Raw genomic sequence first — 15,058 nt, 5'->3', positions numbered from 1 at the left:
AGCAGAAACATCTTTTCATCAGGGGATAAAAGGAAGATACCGATGCCTTTCCATTTTTCTCCATCAGTGAGTTTAACTGTCTACAAAGAGAAGCCTCTTGCTGCTTCTCCTCCAAATTCTGCTTTAGTGTCAGGACCAGCATAGGCAGAAAGCAGAAGAGGTCACAAACAGTACAAATCTGAGTCCTGCAACAGTGTTACAAAGTCTTCTTTCTAAAAACTTTTTGTTTAAAATCGTGTGGTATGTATTTAATGTCTTTCCCTTAAAACTAAAAGGAATGCTTTCTTGTGAGCAGCTCGTGGGACTGGTGGGATCAGGATGGAAAGTGCTCTGTTAAGAGTAGAAGACCATGAATTGTCAGGATGGGTTTAAGAACAGACAACTAGGTTATAATTTGTGGGGCCTGGTCTGAAAGCTTGAACCCCATCTTCTAAAGACAAGATAAGCAAGATAATGCAGTACTCTGATCAGCACGTACTTAAGTGTAGTCCTTAAGTACCTAACATGTTTTTTAAATCATCCTTCAGAAAAATCAGTTGATCTGTATGGCACATGTATATCTCCTCCCACCTTTAATTCATTTTAAGCTTCAAACCCCTGTTTTACTTCTTTCAAACTCCAATGGATTATACTTCAAAATGAATCATGATAATCTGACTCATAGCTTTTCAAAAGGAATGCTCTTAGTACTCAGAATCCATGGTATTTTTTTAAAAATCGGTGTGTAATAAGGATGCCAGGTAAACAATTTTATAATTTGGACATTCTGATAGGCTGATACTTTTCCTGGAAACTGGGTGGAATGACTCCTGGATTTCTGCTACCATCAGAAATGTGTCATAAATACAGAGATTCTGAATGGCAAGTGATTTTTCTTTTTTTAATGAAAAACATACATTATAATTTGGTAGGTTTGAGGGACAAGAGACTCATCTTGTGCTTAAGTTTTAACAAGGTTAAAAAAAATTAATTATTTTTTTTTAGCTTTGTGGCTAGTAGTCTGAAAGCAGAGGTAGCTAAGATTCTACAGCATTTTAGGTTTGGAAGTAGCTTGGGAACTAAACAGTGAGTAGAAAATAGCAACACAGGTAGCAGAGCCTGTTCCAAGCTACTCAGGCTACCTGCAGTACTCTCAGACTAGAACAGCTTCCAGAAAGTTAAGCACAGCTTTCCCAGGACAATCAAGGTTGTGTTCAGCCCATCTTTCTGTCTGTCTTACAGTTTGGTGCTTAAGAATGTCCGTTTTACTGACATTTCAAATATATTAGTTTTTTTTTTTAAATATCAAAGCTTTCACTTGCATATGTATCAAGTTGGCAGTTTGGGTTCACCTTTACCTGACTAAAGGTACACTAGTGGACAAATACCTCAGACCTGAGTGAACATCAGCTGCCTTTCACTGAGAGCTTTCTGAAACTGCAGCTTTCTTTTGTCAGCCTTTCTGTCCAAAAGGATCTGACTTCAGAGCTGCACTTCTTTCTCACAAGCAACCATTGCAGGTCTCAGCAGGCCCCTCTTGGCATCATGGCACGGGTGAGACTTGGTGCTGCTGGTGTTCCCACCACGCTGTTACAGCCTAAAGTGGCCTATTTTTATTGTTGCAAGCTGGCATTTTTCATACCCTCATAAAATTCACACAAATGTTTCAGTGTGAAAAGAAGATCCAGCACACAGCAAATTCATGTACATTGTTAGGGTTTTATTTGACCATGGTAGTAAATATAAAAGCCAAAATGTGTAAAGTTTAATGAGTCAAGTATGTCATAAATAATTGGGCACATGAAGGAAACCAGGGCTGTGGTGATGTATTTGTACAGCACTCAGCACGGAGGAACTGTAATTTGGATTGGTGTTCCAAAGTCATCCTAAAGAGCAGATAAGAAATAAAGACTGCTTTAATAGTGTGTAATGGAGTTGTGATAGGGTGACCAAAGTAATCTTGAACAGGATCTTGACCAGGGAGTGTTTGGGGATGCTTGGATCTGAACATGTGTTTTGAATTGCTTTCCAGTAAATGGTTTGTAAAATATGAATGGATTAATCCTCATGCCTTTCATTTGCAATTTAATAATATCCCCCTCCTGGTGCCTGAATGTGCTGGTTTTATTTTATTTGCTCTCCTAAAAAGAAATGCAAACTGAAGGAACTGTGTATGTTTGAAGAAGGCATTAGATAGAATGAAGCAAGCAAGCTTAGTTCTTTATAAAAAGAACTAGATAAAGCACTGCAGTTATATCATTGAGAAAACTGATGCCATAAATGAAGTAACAAGGGTAAATCATGATTTTGTTTTGTGTTCCACTGTGAGGTTTTGGGTTGGGACTTTTTTCTTTTGTTTTGAGTGTATTTTTTGTGTTTGTGAGTGCATATCCATTTCTAGGTAGGAAGAGATGTGATGTTACAGCCAATGCCTCAGGAAGATTTGTATCCAATTCCAAGTTGTAACTTCTTTGGTTCCCTTCTGCCCCCAAGAATATTCACTGTTAACTATTCCAGAAATAGCTTTTTTCAGAAATCTGTCTTTTCTGACCTAAATTTCAAACAATACAGTGGAATATTTTCTTCACGTCAGAACTCAGTGTCTTAATTAAAATGTAAAAGATGGTTTTATTGGCTATAGGTAAATGCGGTTCACCTGATTTTAAATTTTTAATATGATGAGTTTGTGTTTAAAGGAAGCTCTCAAGTCTGATTGCCTGGAGCCCCCTGAAAGTATCTCATTCTGCATTTGGGGGCACTGCTGTGCTGATCTCCTCAGGGCTCAAGGTAGGGAGAGTGCCCCTTTTCATTCAGTGTGAAAGTGGAAGAAAGCAGTAGAGGCACTGTCCACCTCTCTAAGTGCAAGACTGTAGGTTGACTGTAAGGAGTGATGTTCATGACCACCCTTGCATTATTACAGCAATGAAGGCATCGGGTGGAGCCTTAGATAGGAAATGGCAACTGCTCTGAGATATGTTGCACGTTATTCCATTGTAAAGTAGTCCCATTAGTCTGTTGGCAGAAGCTGGCAGTGAGAATTGTGTGGAGTCCAAGACAATTGGCAGAAGAAAGTGGAGGGAATAAAATTATTTCACAGCTGAGGGAAACACAGAACACAAACCCACAAACTGGTATGAGCAGCACGCAGTAGTGTCCGTGGTGATGGAGCTCCAGCAGTGCCTTTCCTCCCAGAGAGCTGTAGGTGTATCACTGGAGCAGTGTCCCTTTGACACAGGTTGATTTTGTCAGATCTACTATATAAGAAATTGATATGGACAAAGGGGAAATTACTGGTCCATAAAAAGAGTAATGAAGAAGGAATAGTATTGTAACCTCCAACCCCTGACTCCAAAACTGCTGAGCTCTTGGATCCCGTGTGGAAGTGGAGGGTCCTGCTGACACTTACAGTTCAGTCACTAATGATATCATCCAGTGGAAATGGTGTATTAAGATCCACCATTAACATATCCCTTTTGTTGGCTTTTTGTGTCTTCTCTCTAAACAAGCAAAATCCAAAACTGCTTGTAAATGTTCCTAGTAACGCTTCAGTTGTTTGTAGTAAGACTGGAAGTAAAAAAAAAAAAAAAAAGGTGTCAGAAGTTTTGACTTTAGCTTCCAGGCAATAGACAGTAGAGATGTCAGAGCCTGTACAACCTTGCAGTGTCAGGAATACTCACAGTCACTAGAAGATAGAAAAACTAAACACCATTAGATAGCAAAAATAAATTTTAAAAAGACACAAAACATCTAAGAAGAACTTGTGTGAAATGGGGCATCTTTTGAGGTTCTGGCCCATGGCCTTCCGGGGGTCTGAGTGAAAAGAATCTTACCTGTTAATCTTAGCATGTTTCAGTGGTGGGCCTGACTTGTCTGGAGGGAGGATGGAACTGCAAGTAAAACAGAAGTCTGGGTTCATTGGGTTACACTGACACTTAGGATGGCTCAGCTGCTTTCAGTACAGAAACCGAGATTTATTTATGTGGCTTAAGTGGGATATTGTTTGCTTGGGTTTGGTTTGGTTTTTTATTTGAAAGTAAATTCTGCTTACCACTGTGATCACTTTGGCTCTGAGCATTTTCCTTCCTTGGCAGGAAACACCAGTCTGTCATGACCTGAAAGTTTCTTGTCTTCTCTTGACATGCTTGAGAATTCACAGGCTTCTATCATATCATCCCTTCCTCTCCTGAACACGATGGCGTGTGGCAGCTCATGTACTATGAGAACAAGCCCAGTGTTAAGTCAGCATTAATAAATACTCACCTATTTATTAGACTTACACCTAATGCCAAAATAATGGCTTATCATGATCTCCTGTTGAAGAACTGCTGCTCAGGGCCTCTCTCCCTTGTTTGTGGAGGTTGAAACTTATTCAGATCAAGTTATAAAGCAACTTGCATATGTGCTTGCTTTGGAAAGAGATGTACATCACCATAATTAATTAACAGCAGTTTCATACAGGCATAGCTCAGCAAAAAAAGTTGTGTTTTTTTTTTTCTTGAGGAATGAGTTTGCATCAGGATGTGTCCAAATCATTTCTTTAACAGCCAAAGTATGTGTTTTACCATCTGCATTTTTCAAATAGGGAAAAATAAACATAAATCAGCTGTGATTAATTAAGGAAAAATACCAAAATTCTTACTCAAACATGAGGATAGTTGTGATTGTCAATAGAAAGTACTTTGTAAAAAGAGATTAAAGCTGAGGTTTAGTTACCATTTTTAAAATTTTCCTTCTGACCCAGTGATGTTAGAATAATAATGTAATTAAAATTAATGTAATTATATGCTTGTTTTTTGAAAAACAAATAGCAATATGGCTGCGAGTTCATGGATATTCAATTAGTTCTTTTGATAATATAGGAGATTAGGTCACAAACTATACAAAAGATCTGATGCTACAAAACTGTAACAAGACCGTGAGTTCAAAAATGCAAATAAACACAGAGGACCAAGAAAATTGGCCTTTTAGCTTTTCCTTATAAAAACAAAAGTTTATTTGCCTTTTAAACAGGTCAATAAAGTAAAATTGTCACGCTACGGTGCATGCAGGATAGTCACGAAGAATAAGCTACTAACAGAAGACAGAGAGTCTGTTAAAGGGTTAAATCTTTAAAATCTGCAGTGAATACAAACCTGAATCAGGGGAAATACAACTGGACAGGGCCTTGCATTTGTTAGAAGATATTGTTGGTGATCATCCAGAATTTTCAGGAAAAACAGTTGCAAATACCTGAAAGGCCAAATCAGCAGCTCTTGCCTCCATGCAAGCAGCAGCTCCATGGTGGCTACAAGGTGTTACATGGAGAAGGTCCTGCTTATGGTCAGGTTGTCCACAGACTCTGTTTGGTTTTTTCCTCAGATTACTCACAAATTAAGAGTGGGCTCTTTGCATAAGTGAGCACAATCTGCTATGAAAATACATTTTAATTCAGTGTTTTAAAATAGCCATGAAAGACAGAATTATGTCCGAAGGACGAAGACCTTGAACCATTTTCAAACTCAAGGCCACAGTACCTTGGTGCTCGTCTAAGAACAAGGAAGAGCACAAAGCTGACCACTTTGCAGCTGGTTCCCAGCACAGGGCAGAGGAACAGGGGAGAGGAACTGTCCCCACTGGAGCCAGCCAGTCAGTTCCCTTTAGTACTGCACCTCTTCTCTACTGACTTTATGGGATGTAGGAACTAGCAGTCCTAATAAGAGCTGATCTGTATTCTCCATTAAAATCCTAAGCTTGGATAACATGCTGGGCTTTTTGGGCTCCCTTGTGACTTTTTTCAGGTGCAGTGTCCCTACAAAGCTGAGCGATTTCAGATGAGTCACAGTTCAAAAGTATTCCTGAGTCTTATACCTCATACCTGATAAGAAAGAATGGGTGAACCCGGGATTGTTTGAAATACTCTGGGTTTTTAGGATTGGGAGACCTTTGAGAATATGTTTTGTTTGCATTGCAAGAAGGGATGTTTCCTGGAATACTTGCTTTTTTCTGCAGTACAGAATCTGCATAAAAACTAGTAAACTAGGCCATTAATAAATATGTAAAAGAAGCCTGATCTGTGAGGTACAGGCTCAGTGTATGTGAGGACGCTGAGCTGCACTAGTCCCACTCTATTGATTATTCACGTGGAATTAGAGGGTTTACAGACCATTGAAATGATTTGGAGACTGCCAGACTTTCTAATGTAATCTTTATTTTTTCCTTTTTCCACCTGTGAGTTAATGCTTTTTATTTGTTACTTCAGCAGATATTTTTTATGGAAGCTTTTCAACTTTATATCCTGCTGGTATATAGTTTAACAAAATGCCTTTTTAAACAGTGTATTTAATTCCTCACTCATCCCTCTGGGAATAAATTCTTACTGTATTATAGCTTCTTTTATATCTTTTTTTTACTGTGGTGAAGAACTTCTGCAAACTTTTATTTCAGAAATCACCACTTCTGATTTCCTTTCTGTGTCTCATGAATGTCTCTTTTATGTCTGCACCAGCTGTAATTTGCTGCTGGTATCCAGAGCTGGTCATGTCCTCTTACAGTATCTTAAACACTTAAAGAAATTCCTTAATAGCATTTTTATTTTTACGTCTGGACCTCCAGGAAGAAAATCAAATTTTCACACCTGACTGCCGATTTGAGGTGTTATCCATGATGCTGTGTCAATGAGCTGATATTGTGGAAAATCCTGTTTAAGATTACTTTAGCAGTCTTTAGTGATTCTAATTGGTAGCCTTTGTGGTGGGAAGTGTTTCATGATGGTGCTCTCAGAAGTAAGATGCTGTATATGTGTGTGTAGAAGTCAGGTCTTCCTTACTGGTAATTACTTGCCCTTGCTTTTTGCAAAGTTAAATATGCAGCATTTTGGCAAAAGTGTTTATTGGGGTTAGTTGGAAATTGTTGTTAAATCCAGTTCTTGACAAGCAAAATTGTTACAATTGAGTGAACATTTTTCTGGGAGACTTATTTTCATTACAAATAGGACTTGCTCTTCTCAGTCCACAAATGGTTTGATTAGAAGTGCTGCTGTGCCACAGTGTATTGCAGTTGTACAGTCTTTGCTATGAGTGAGAGCCCCAGCCCCTCACAGATCAGGCTCCCTCACTATGATGCAGAATCCCTTCATGGAAAGAATGCAGGGTCACAACAAGTTTGCACTTTTCCTACAGAGCTGAACAACAAAGAAAATCTTTTTTCCTGCAACTCCAATGAAGTCGGCCATGTTTATAAGTTGAAATACTTTCATTTTTGTCCAAAATGGCCATTGTTCAATCTCTGTAAAGGATGGGAAATAATGAAGTGTGTGAAAAAAGACACTTTTGTCTGCATTTGGATTATTTTCTGGTACAAGATGGGTTCCTCAGGACAGCACAATGGTTAATTACTAAAAGCCTCCCAGTTAAGGGATACCAACTCTTGTCCCATGAAGCAACAAGATGTGTTGCTTATTTGTGAGGTCATGTAATAAGCCACAGACTTTCCAAATTCTTCTGAAAGGTTTTAACACTTGAGTAAGAAGTCACCATAATTTCTCATTGAAAAAGACCACACAGAAATTTCAGAGTTATGGACTGTAAGGGAATAAAACATCCAGATGTCTTTGATCTGAATCAAGGAAATCTCAGTCTGGAAAACTACACCTTAATGTTTTGACTTTTAGGCAGACCTGACATTTGTTACATAGCTGCTAACAGAGATCTCCAGGTGCTGTCAAGGGACGGTATTTTACAGATAGGCAGTGTAATCCCATGTTTGTTTTTAGAGAATATGGAGAGATGGAATATTACAATATAGCCGAAGTCACAATCAAAAATGCGTTCAGGTCAGTTTAATTGTTATAAAGTCAGTACAATTTACTGCTACACTGAAATTATTATATATTATCTCGTTAATTCGTTCCATCTGCTGCATCATACAGAATAATATCAGGAATGGTTAGAAGGCTTACCTCAAATATACTTTGAAAGTTTGATTGCATTCAGTGTTTTTCAGATTTTCACACCCTTGTCTGTCTTTCTTAGTCTGTTCACAGTTTTCCAGAGGAGTTTATGCCATCTTTGGATTCTATGACCAGATGTCAATGAACACACTGACGTCATTTTGTGGAGCCCTTCACACATCCTTCATCACACCCAGCTTCCCAACAGATGCAGATGTGCAGTTTGTCATCCAGATGAGGCCAGCATTAAAAGGAGCCATCTTGAGTCTCTTGACTTATTATAAGTGGGAAAAGTTTGTGTACCTCTATGACACAGAACGGGGTAAGCACCATCATTTTAACTGATTTTTATATTTCATAGCTTGCTTTAAGTATTACCAGAACCAGTATGTGCAGCACAGTTTTCTTCTGATGTGGGTAGCATGTGGTCCTAGAAAGAAGAAACTAAATGAAAAGAAGGCATCCTAATATTAATGACCATTTTTAAAGAGATTTTCTGGAGGATATTGTTAACAATTGGCATACCTGGTTTCCATGGAACCACAGACTCAGCACTTGCCAGGGTTTTTGAGTCCTTGCAAAATAAAGTCAACACTATGAAGTTGGCTGTTAGGCAAAACCTTCCACCCTGTGTGACATTACAAATCCTGCACCACTTTACATAAATGCACATTTCTGCTGTCACTGGACAAAGACAATCCATGCTCAGATACTCTCTGGAGATGCCTAGGCATCAATAAAGTCTAAGAATAGAGAACATAAGATGCTTTAGGGCTCGGCTGGAGAAAAGATGCTCCAGATATGTCACATGGATATCCAGAGACAAATTTACATACATGACAAGAATGACCAGAGTTATGTTTTACTGAGTGGAAACACACTAAAACCAATGTTTCCAGACTTAAACCAATTATTAAATACTAAAAGCACAAAATGTAGCAAATACTGTCAAAAAGAGATCTAGACATCAGAAACCATTTTCTGTGAGGAATCTTGCATATTTCTGTGGAGCAGCTGTTGCCACCTGCTCTGAGCATACAGAATTTGCTCTGTTACAGATTTCACCTGGGCAGCATTTTTTGTATCAAATAGATGTGCCAATGCTCTTCTCACCAATTTTATGATTTGCAATTCCAAGACCTTCTTCAGAGCAAAGGGATCTGGATAGAGACAAAGAAGCTTAGATTCTGTTCCTGGCTCCCATGACAAAATTCCAATCCCTTAGGCTACTGCATATTGTTAAGCATCAAGTCTTCAGTGGCTGTGCTTTTCACACTGAAGATTAGTAGCATTGCCCAGCTAAGAACATATCATATGTTGAAAGAAAGTAATTTTCAGTCTGATTTTAGGTGAATGTCAAGATTTCAGAATTTTCTGAGTGATTTTGAGGTGTTAAATGTTTCTAGAGCTGAAAAACACTAGCTATGAGATCAAGTATGAAATATGGAGAAGCTAAAAATGCCATTACTTCTTAAATCTTGTAGAACACCCATACATCCATTTCTAATTTAGTCCACTTTTAAATGAAAGCTCCTGTGAGTAAACCATTTGTCTGAGTAAAAAAGGCTTGATGTGGCCAAATGTGATAAACTTACAGCATGTAATAAAGTAAAAATGTCATTTATTCCAGGACTGATGAAACTTATCATGATTAAGCCTAATAAAGTTTGCTTTAGAAAGAGTTTCAGCAGTTGTCCAAGATCATGCCTAATAAGAAATTTGGCTCTTCAGTCTGGAGAAATAATCCAAACCAGTAAGAGTTTCTATAGAATTTGTCTAGATGACATGACTATCAGACTAACTGAGAAAGTAATGGGAGTCATGGGGGGGCGACTTGCAGTCTCAAACTTGCAGTTTTTGGCAATTCATTTTGTATAATCTTTAGGTAGAGTCTAATCATGAGTTTATTGTGATGACTAACCCTTTTGGAACAGTTTAGGTTGTGTCTAGGCATTATTTTGCCTTGTTCATGCTAAGATTTTAATCACAGGTTAAAACACAGCTCTTGCTGGTGGAATTAGCCCCAGGAATCTGACTTTACCTCTGTTGCCATCTGCCTCTTGTGTTGTCTTCCTATTCACATCTTACTCATGATATTACAATTACTAATCCAGATCATGTTGTGAACCTACAGTGGTTCACATGCACGTAGGCCCTGATATTCTGATCTGAGTGTCAGTGACAAATCTGAATTAGATGACAGTGAAGGTGAATGTAGGATTATAAAATGAAGCTGAGGGCTAGAAGATAAAGGACAGTTGTGTCTTTAGGACAGAAGAGGCATCAGTACATATAGGTAGCTTGGTGATGGATTTTGAGTTGTTTGGGATAAAGTTACCACATGTTATCTGTCCTCCCTATACATACATCCTCCTTGCTGCTGTTTGGTGACATACTTGCCATCTGCTAAAAGAGGAACAAAAATGAACAGTTTATTGTCTTTAGCTACTGGTGCTTTAATTTGGTTAATACAAACTTGGTAGCACTCCTATCAGTTATAAGTCTTCCAGTGTTATAACAAATTAAGAAGTTTTCTATAGGAGGGAGAGGCAGGGCAATTAGGTACTGAGAAATGGATATTAGAGTTCTTTGTTTGAGGAGTGGTAATCATGGATGAGACCATCTGAAATATGTGGCAATTCCAGTAAGCTCCCTAATTTCTTGTAATAGACCTTCAAATACCAAAAAAAATATCCCAAGAGTTTGGACAGTAATAATGGTGAATGACTCCTTGTGTCAGGCAGTGAACAGACTGTACATGTTCCTTTGCTGAGATACCACTGGAAATGCAAACACTAGAGCTGTAATAATTTTTAATAAGTCCTGTCTTGGATACTTAAGTGCTTTGGGACACAAACACTGTCAGGAGAAGGTGTTAAGCAGTTTACTGAAATAAACTATCATTTAAATACTGCCTTTCTAAGAAGATTATAATCTCGCTGAGAATCTGAGAAATCACTAAATATTACACTATTCTTTCTTACGTTGAATTTAGTTATGCACTAAATTGTTCTTGCAAGTAGTTTTACAGTATTCTGCTGAAGCAAAACACTGCCATGTATTAAACATTGCATTTTCTATTAATAAGCACTGTAGCATATTACAGAGGCCATACAAAACTGAATAAACCCTGTGGTTATAATGAACTCTTTCAGTTTAAGCTTAGGAGAATGGAGCTTTATAAAATTGCTTCCTTTAAGCAGTGGTCTTTTTGTTCTTTGCCATCAAATCATATAATCATATGGTTTCCCCCTTGGTGACATTGGGTACAATACTGTCATGTTTGGCTCCTGCAATGAAGACAAAAGATAAATCTCAAACAATAGAATAAAGTTAAGATGTACAATTACATAGATAGGTGGTGAAGCTTTTAATCCAGTGATTTAGTGTGTACATTGTATATATATTTATATTCTTAAGTATAAAATAATATTTTATTTTCCGTTGCTATGAGATGACTGAATGTTGCAGATTGTGCTCTCAAATATGTATTTATGTGCAGGTGTAAAATTCAGTTTCTTAAAACCTTCTAAAGCACACAGAAAAAAAATAAAGTGTGAGATTCATGATTTTCACCAGCAAGAATTATGTCATATCATTGCTTATTTCAGTTGCTGGACTTATTCTTCTATGGAGAAACAGAAATTTAAGAGAAATACCAAATTCCATGTTCTTTCCTAGTACCAGAAGAAGTACTTTGCAGAGTAATGATGCATTAGGAAATGGCTGCTAAGGGAAGAAAGGACTTAAACAGTGTGTAGAAGAAATAGTCATGTGTTCATTCCATGCCTCATGTGTTTAGTTCATGTGAAAGGGAAAGGCAGGGTTGATTTCTGTTTGTATTAACTCACATCAGTAAGTTGACACTGTTGGTTGCTGTGATGTGTGCAAAGTATCTGATTAATTATATGGTGCTAACTGCCTCAGTAGGCTTCTCTGCAGTAGAACTAAGACTAATTAAGATTATGTCAGGATGAGATGAGATGAGGTTACATACAGAAAGCTATTAAGAATTTGGGTAGCACTTGTCAGGAAAGTCACCTTTTGCATCTCATGCTGAGAATTATGTTTCATCAAAAACCTCAGGTTTACTTGCACTCTTCAGGTCTGTTTCTCTTCTTGCTTTACTTTAAATCAGGTATTGTTCCACTGAAGTCAATGGTCTGGAGTAACACAGGTGTGAATGTCTGGAGAGGTGAACTTGTGGTTTTTCACAGTCATCTGATTGTTGCATGAAAGTGTGAAGTACTTCTCATTTAATTATAAAAATGGTATGGGGAATTATAATACTGAAGCTTTTGTTTATTTAAATTTTCATGGTGCTCCATTTCAGTTTATTTTTGCCAGAGAAACATAATTTCGTACAGATTGTTCACTTTCCATCTGTCAGTATAACAGGCATTTTGTCCTAAGTCACTTTGATTTGTCATACCTACTGTGCAGAAAGACACTGATATCTGTCATGTAGATCATTTAAACAAAATCACACCAGGTGATTTCTGTGATTTGCATCAAGTCTTCATGTTCTTCCTTTGGATCATAGGAGTCCTCACAGGACATGAAAGTGCTGTCTTGGTTTGTCTAATGCCTACCAACTCAGTAGCAGGTCAGTCTAGGCAGAGGTGCAGAGAGATCACAGTCTTTATGGCACTGTATCAAATACCTAGCTAAATTTGAAGTATTTCTGTCATTTGGTTTTGATTTAGCCTGTCAGTACATATCTAGTGTGGCCTACAATCAAGGAAAAGGAGTTTTGATAAATAAGGTGGTGGTTGGCTAATATATTTTTTTAGTTGATTAACACTGGCTAGATGAAGGCTGAGGCAGAGAAGTGTTAATCTAAAGCCCCGGGTTATGTGGCTAAGGAGAGGTGAAAATGTCTACTTTAAAAGCAATTACATCTTTAATCCTTGCTGCTACAGAAAGACAAAAATTTGACCTGAACGTAATGGATGGGTACGGATGCAGAAGGCCTGAAAATACAGCCTCAGGAAATATAACCAGTCCTATTTCTTTTAGACACAAAACATTCTGGTCCCCTGTTGCATAAAGAAATGACAGGTAAAGAGCAGGGGGGGGAAAGGTACAAATAGAAGCTTCTCAATGATCATGTGTAAGGCATCAAATTGCCTTAAAAGGGGTTCAGTACAAGGCAATGAGATCTGATTCACTGCTCCTGCTGAAGACAAAGAATAACTCTGTTTAGTTCTGCTTTTACAAAATGAGGTTAGTTATCTATTGCTATCAAAGGACAAGACACTTCTGTACTGCTTTCCCTGGAGAATGAGAGATTGGAGCTGATAAAAGAAGCAGTATGTAGAACCAGGCTCATTATAGCTTCCACAAAATTAAATTGATGGATTTTTTTTTTTTTTGGTGAAATAAGAGTTGCACTGAAAATTACTCATATATATAGAACATAACATTTTTTTCTGCAAAACATGTGGGGTAAGATTAATTTTTATGGAATCTAAAAAGACTGCTTTAGTACTTGATGGATTCCTAGGGATTTTAGAATGTTGTGTTCTGGTGGACTGTCTCTCCTGAAAACAGCAATGGAAAATGTAACCCAACACAGAATGACTGACTCCTGTTTATAAGCACCTTCCATCAGCAGAGAGGTGCAGAAGAACTCCTCCTTCCACATAGCTGATTTGTTAAACTCTGTATTGTATTTCTGCATGTCAGGAAGTTTTATTTTATTTATAAAGATCATTCTTCAATGAAGGGGGAAAACGAAACCAGTGGAAGCAGCTACACCAGCAGTAATAAACCCTGAATTCAGCACCTGCTGATCAGTCAAATGTCAAAAGAGTCAATAGCTGAGCTGTTCATTAACATGTTTATTTTTCAGAGCAGGGGGGTTATTCCACTAACTGAAGAACTGCTTTGAATTGCTTGCATACAGAAAAAAGGATTTAATGCTGGCTTATGCTTTTCTCAGAATTAAACATGGGCTTGGTCCATTTTAAAATTACATATCTTGTTTGCTAGTATGTTTGTATACCTGTTTAATTCTCAGTTGCACCTGAAAGGTTGATGCAATGTATTTTGCTTATGCTTTCAGAAGTATGAAAGGATTTAAAATCTTGACATTTTCTTCTGTAAAAATCAGTCTGTGGTGAAGAATAATGGAACATACAAAGCTTGTTTGGAAGCCTATAAAACACCAGAGGTGACAAAACAGGGAAGAGTTACTGCAAACCTTGATTCTTCTGAGTTTTTTTGGCTCTGTACAGGAGTGTTTTGGACAGCAGCCCAGGTTCATGGGGATGACATGCAGACAGTATCAATTGTTAGCGTTTAGGTAGCTATGTAGATGAGCTGTCTCATTCTCCTTTCCCACTTCTTTATATAGTGGGAAATGCACAGCAGGGAATAAAATCTTGGCAAAACCTCCTGAGCTGAGGCTCAGCCTCCATGTCACAGATCTGTACATTTGAAAAATTATGTGCCATCCAGAAATTTTCTTCTAGGTCAAAAGAGAACTTGTAGCATGACCACAGAATGTGGCTTCTTTTACGTGGCTTTTCTTGAAAGGATGTATGGTGTAGGTTCAGGTTTTCATGCTCTGGTACAATAGAGAACACACACAGTGTAAGGATGCTTACAATAGAAAATCCATTATTTAGATTTAAAGAACAATCATATTTCATGCACTTACATGCAATAAGAAAATGATCTGTTTCTTTCACAATCAGGCTTTTGGGAATGAGTGATTTGACCATATTATAATGCCTAGAGTTTGTATTTATATAGAATTGAAAGTTGTAGATACTGCTTAGCAATATTTGTATGAAATATAAGTAATTTGCCCCGACAGAGAAGCAAACCTTGACATTCTTATTAAGGGTGCATTGTTTTGTTGCTTTCAGCAGTATAATGTATGAACCAAGGCTCTGCACAGGAAATACGCCAGGATCTTAACTGAAAAATTCCAGGATTGCTTTACTGTTTAATTTTACTGCCTAAATGTGTTTGGGAATAATCTGAGCCTGAACAGTTAAATCTAGCTTTTGATAATCACTTTCCATTTATTTCCTCTGAAATCTCTGAAGTCTCATACAGACTCCTTTTATCTTGGTCTCTGTGGTACACAGATCCAGAAGAAAGCCCTTTCACTGATCCTTGCCCAAACAAACATTGAGACCC

General features: G+C 37.8%; 1 protein-coding gene across 11 annotated transcripts in view; it reads left to right on the top strand.

Annotated features, from left to right (window-relative positions):
- GRIA3 (glutamate ionotropic receptor AMPA type subunit 3) overlaps window positions 1-15,058 on the top strand; it is a 415,135-nt gene that overhangs the window by 292,796 nt on the left and 107,281 nt on the right. For all 11 annotated transcript variants that reach the window (XR_007904686.1, XM_051788539.1, XM_051788568.1 and 8 more), the window contains one exon: window positions 7,989-8,228. Coding sequence is in view for 10 of the 11 variants with exons in the window: in XM_051788539.1 (XP_051644499.1) it covers window positions 7,989-8,228 (240 nt within the window). In the remaining variant the exon portion in view is untranslated. The remainder of the gene's footprint in view (window positions 1-7,988; window positions 8,229-15,058) is intronic.

The sequence above is a fragment of the Manacus candei genome, unplaced genomic scaffold, assembly GCF_025592945.1.
Source record: "Manacus candei isolate 608988 ecotype Guabito, Panama unplaced genomic scaffold, ASM2559294v1 h1tg000003l, whole genome shotgun sequence".
NCBI lineage: Eukaryota > Metazoa > Chordata > Aves > Passeriformes > Pipridae > Manacus > Manacus candei.
Note: the sequence above shows the minus strand (reverse complement) of the source record. Positions and strands in the feature narration are given on the sequence as shown.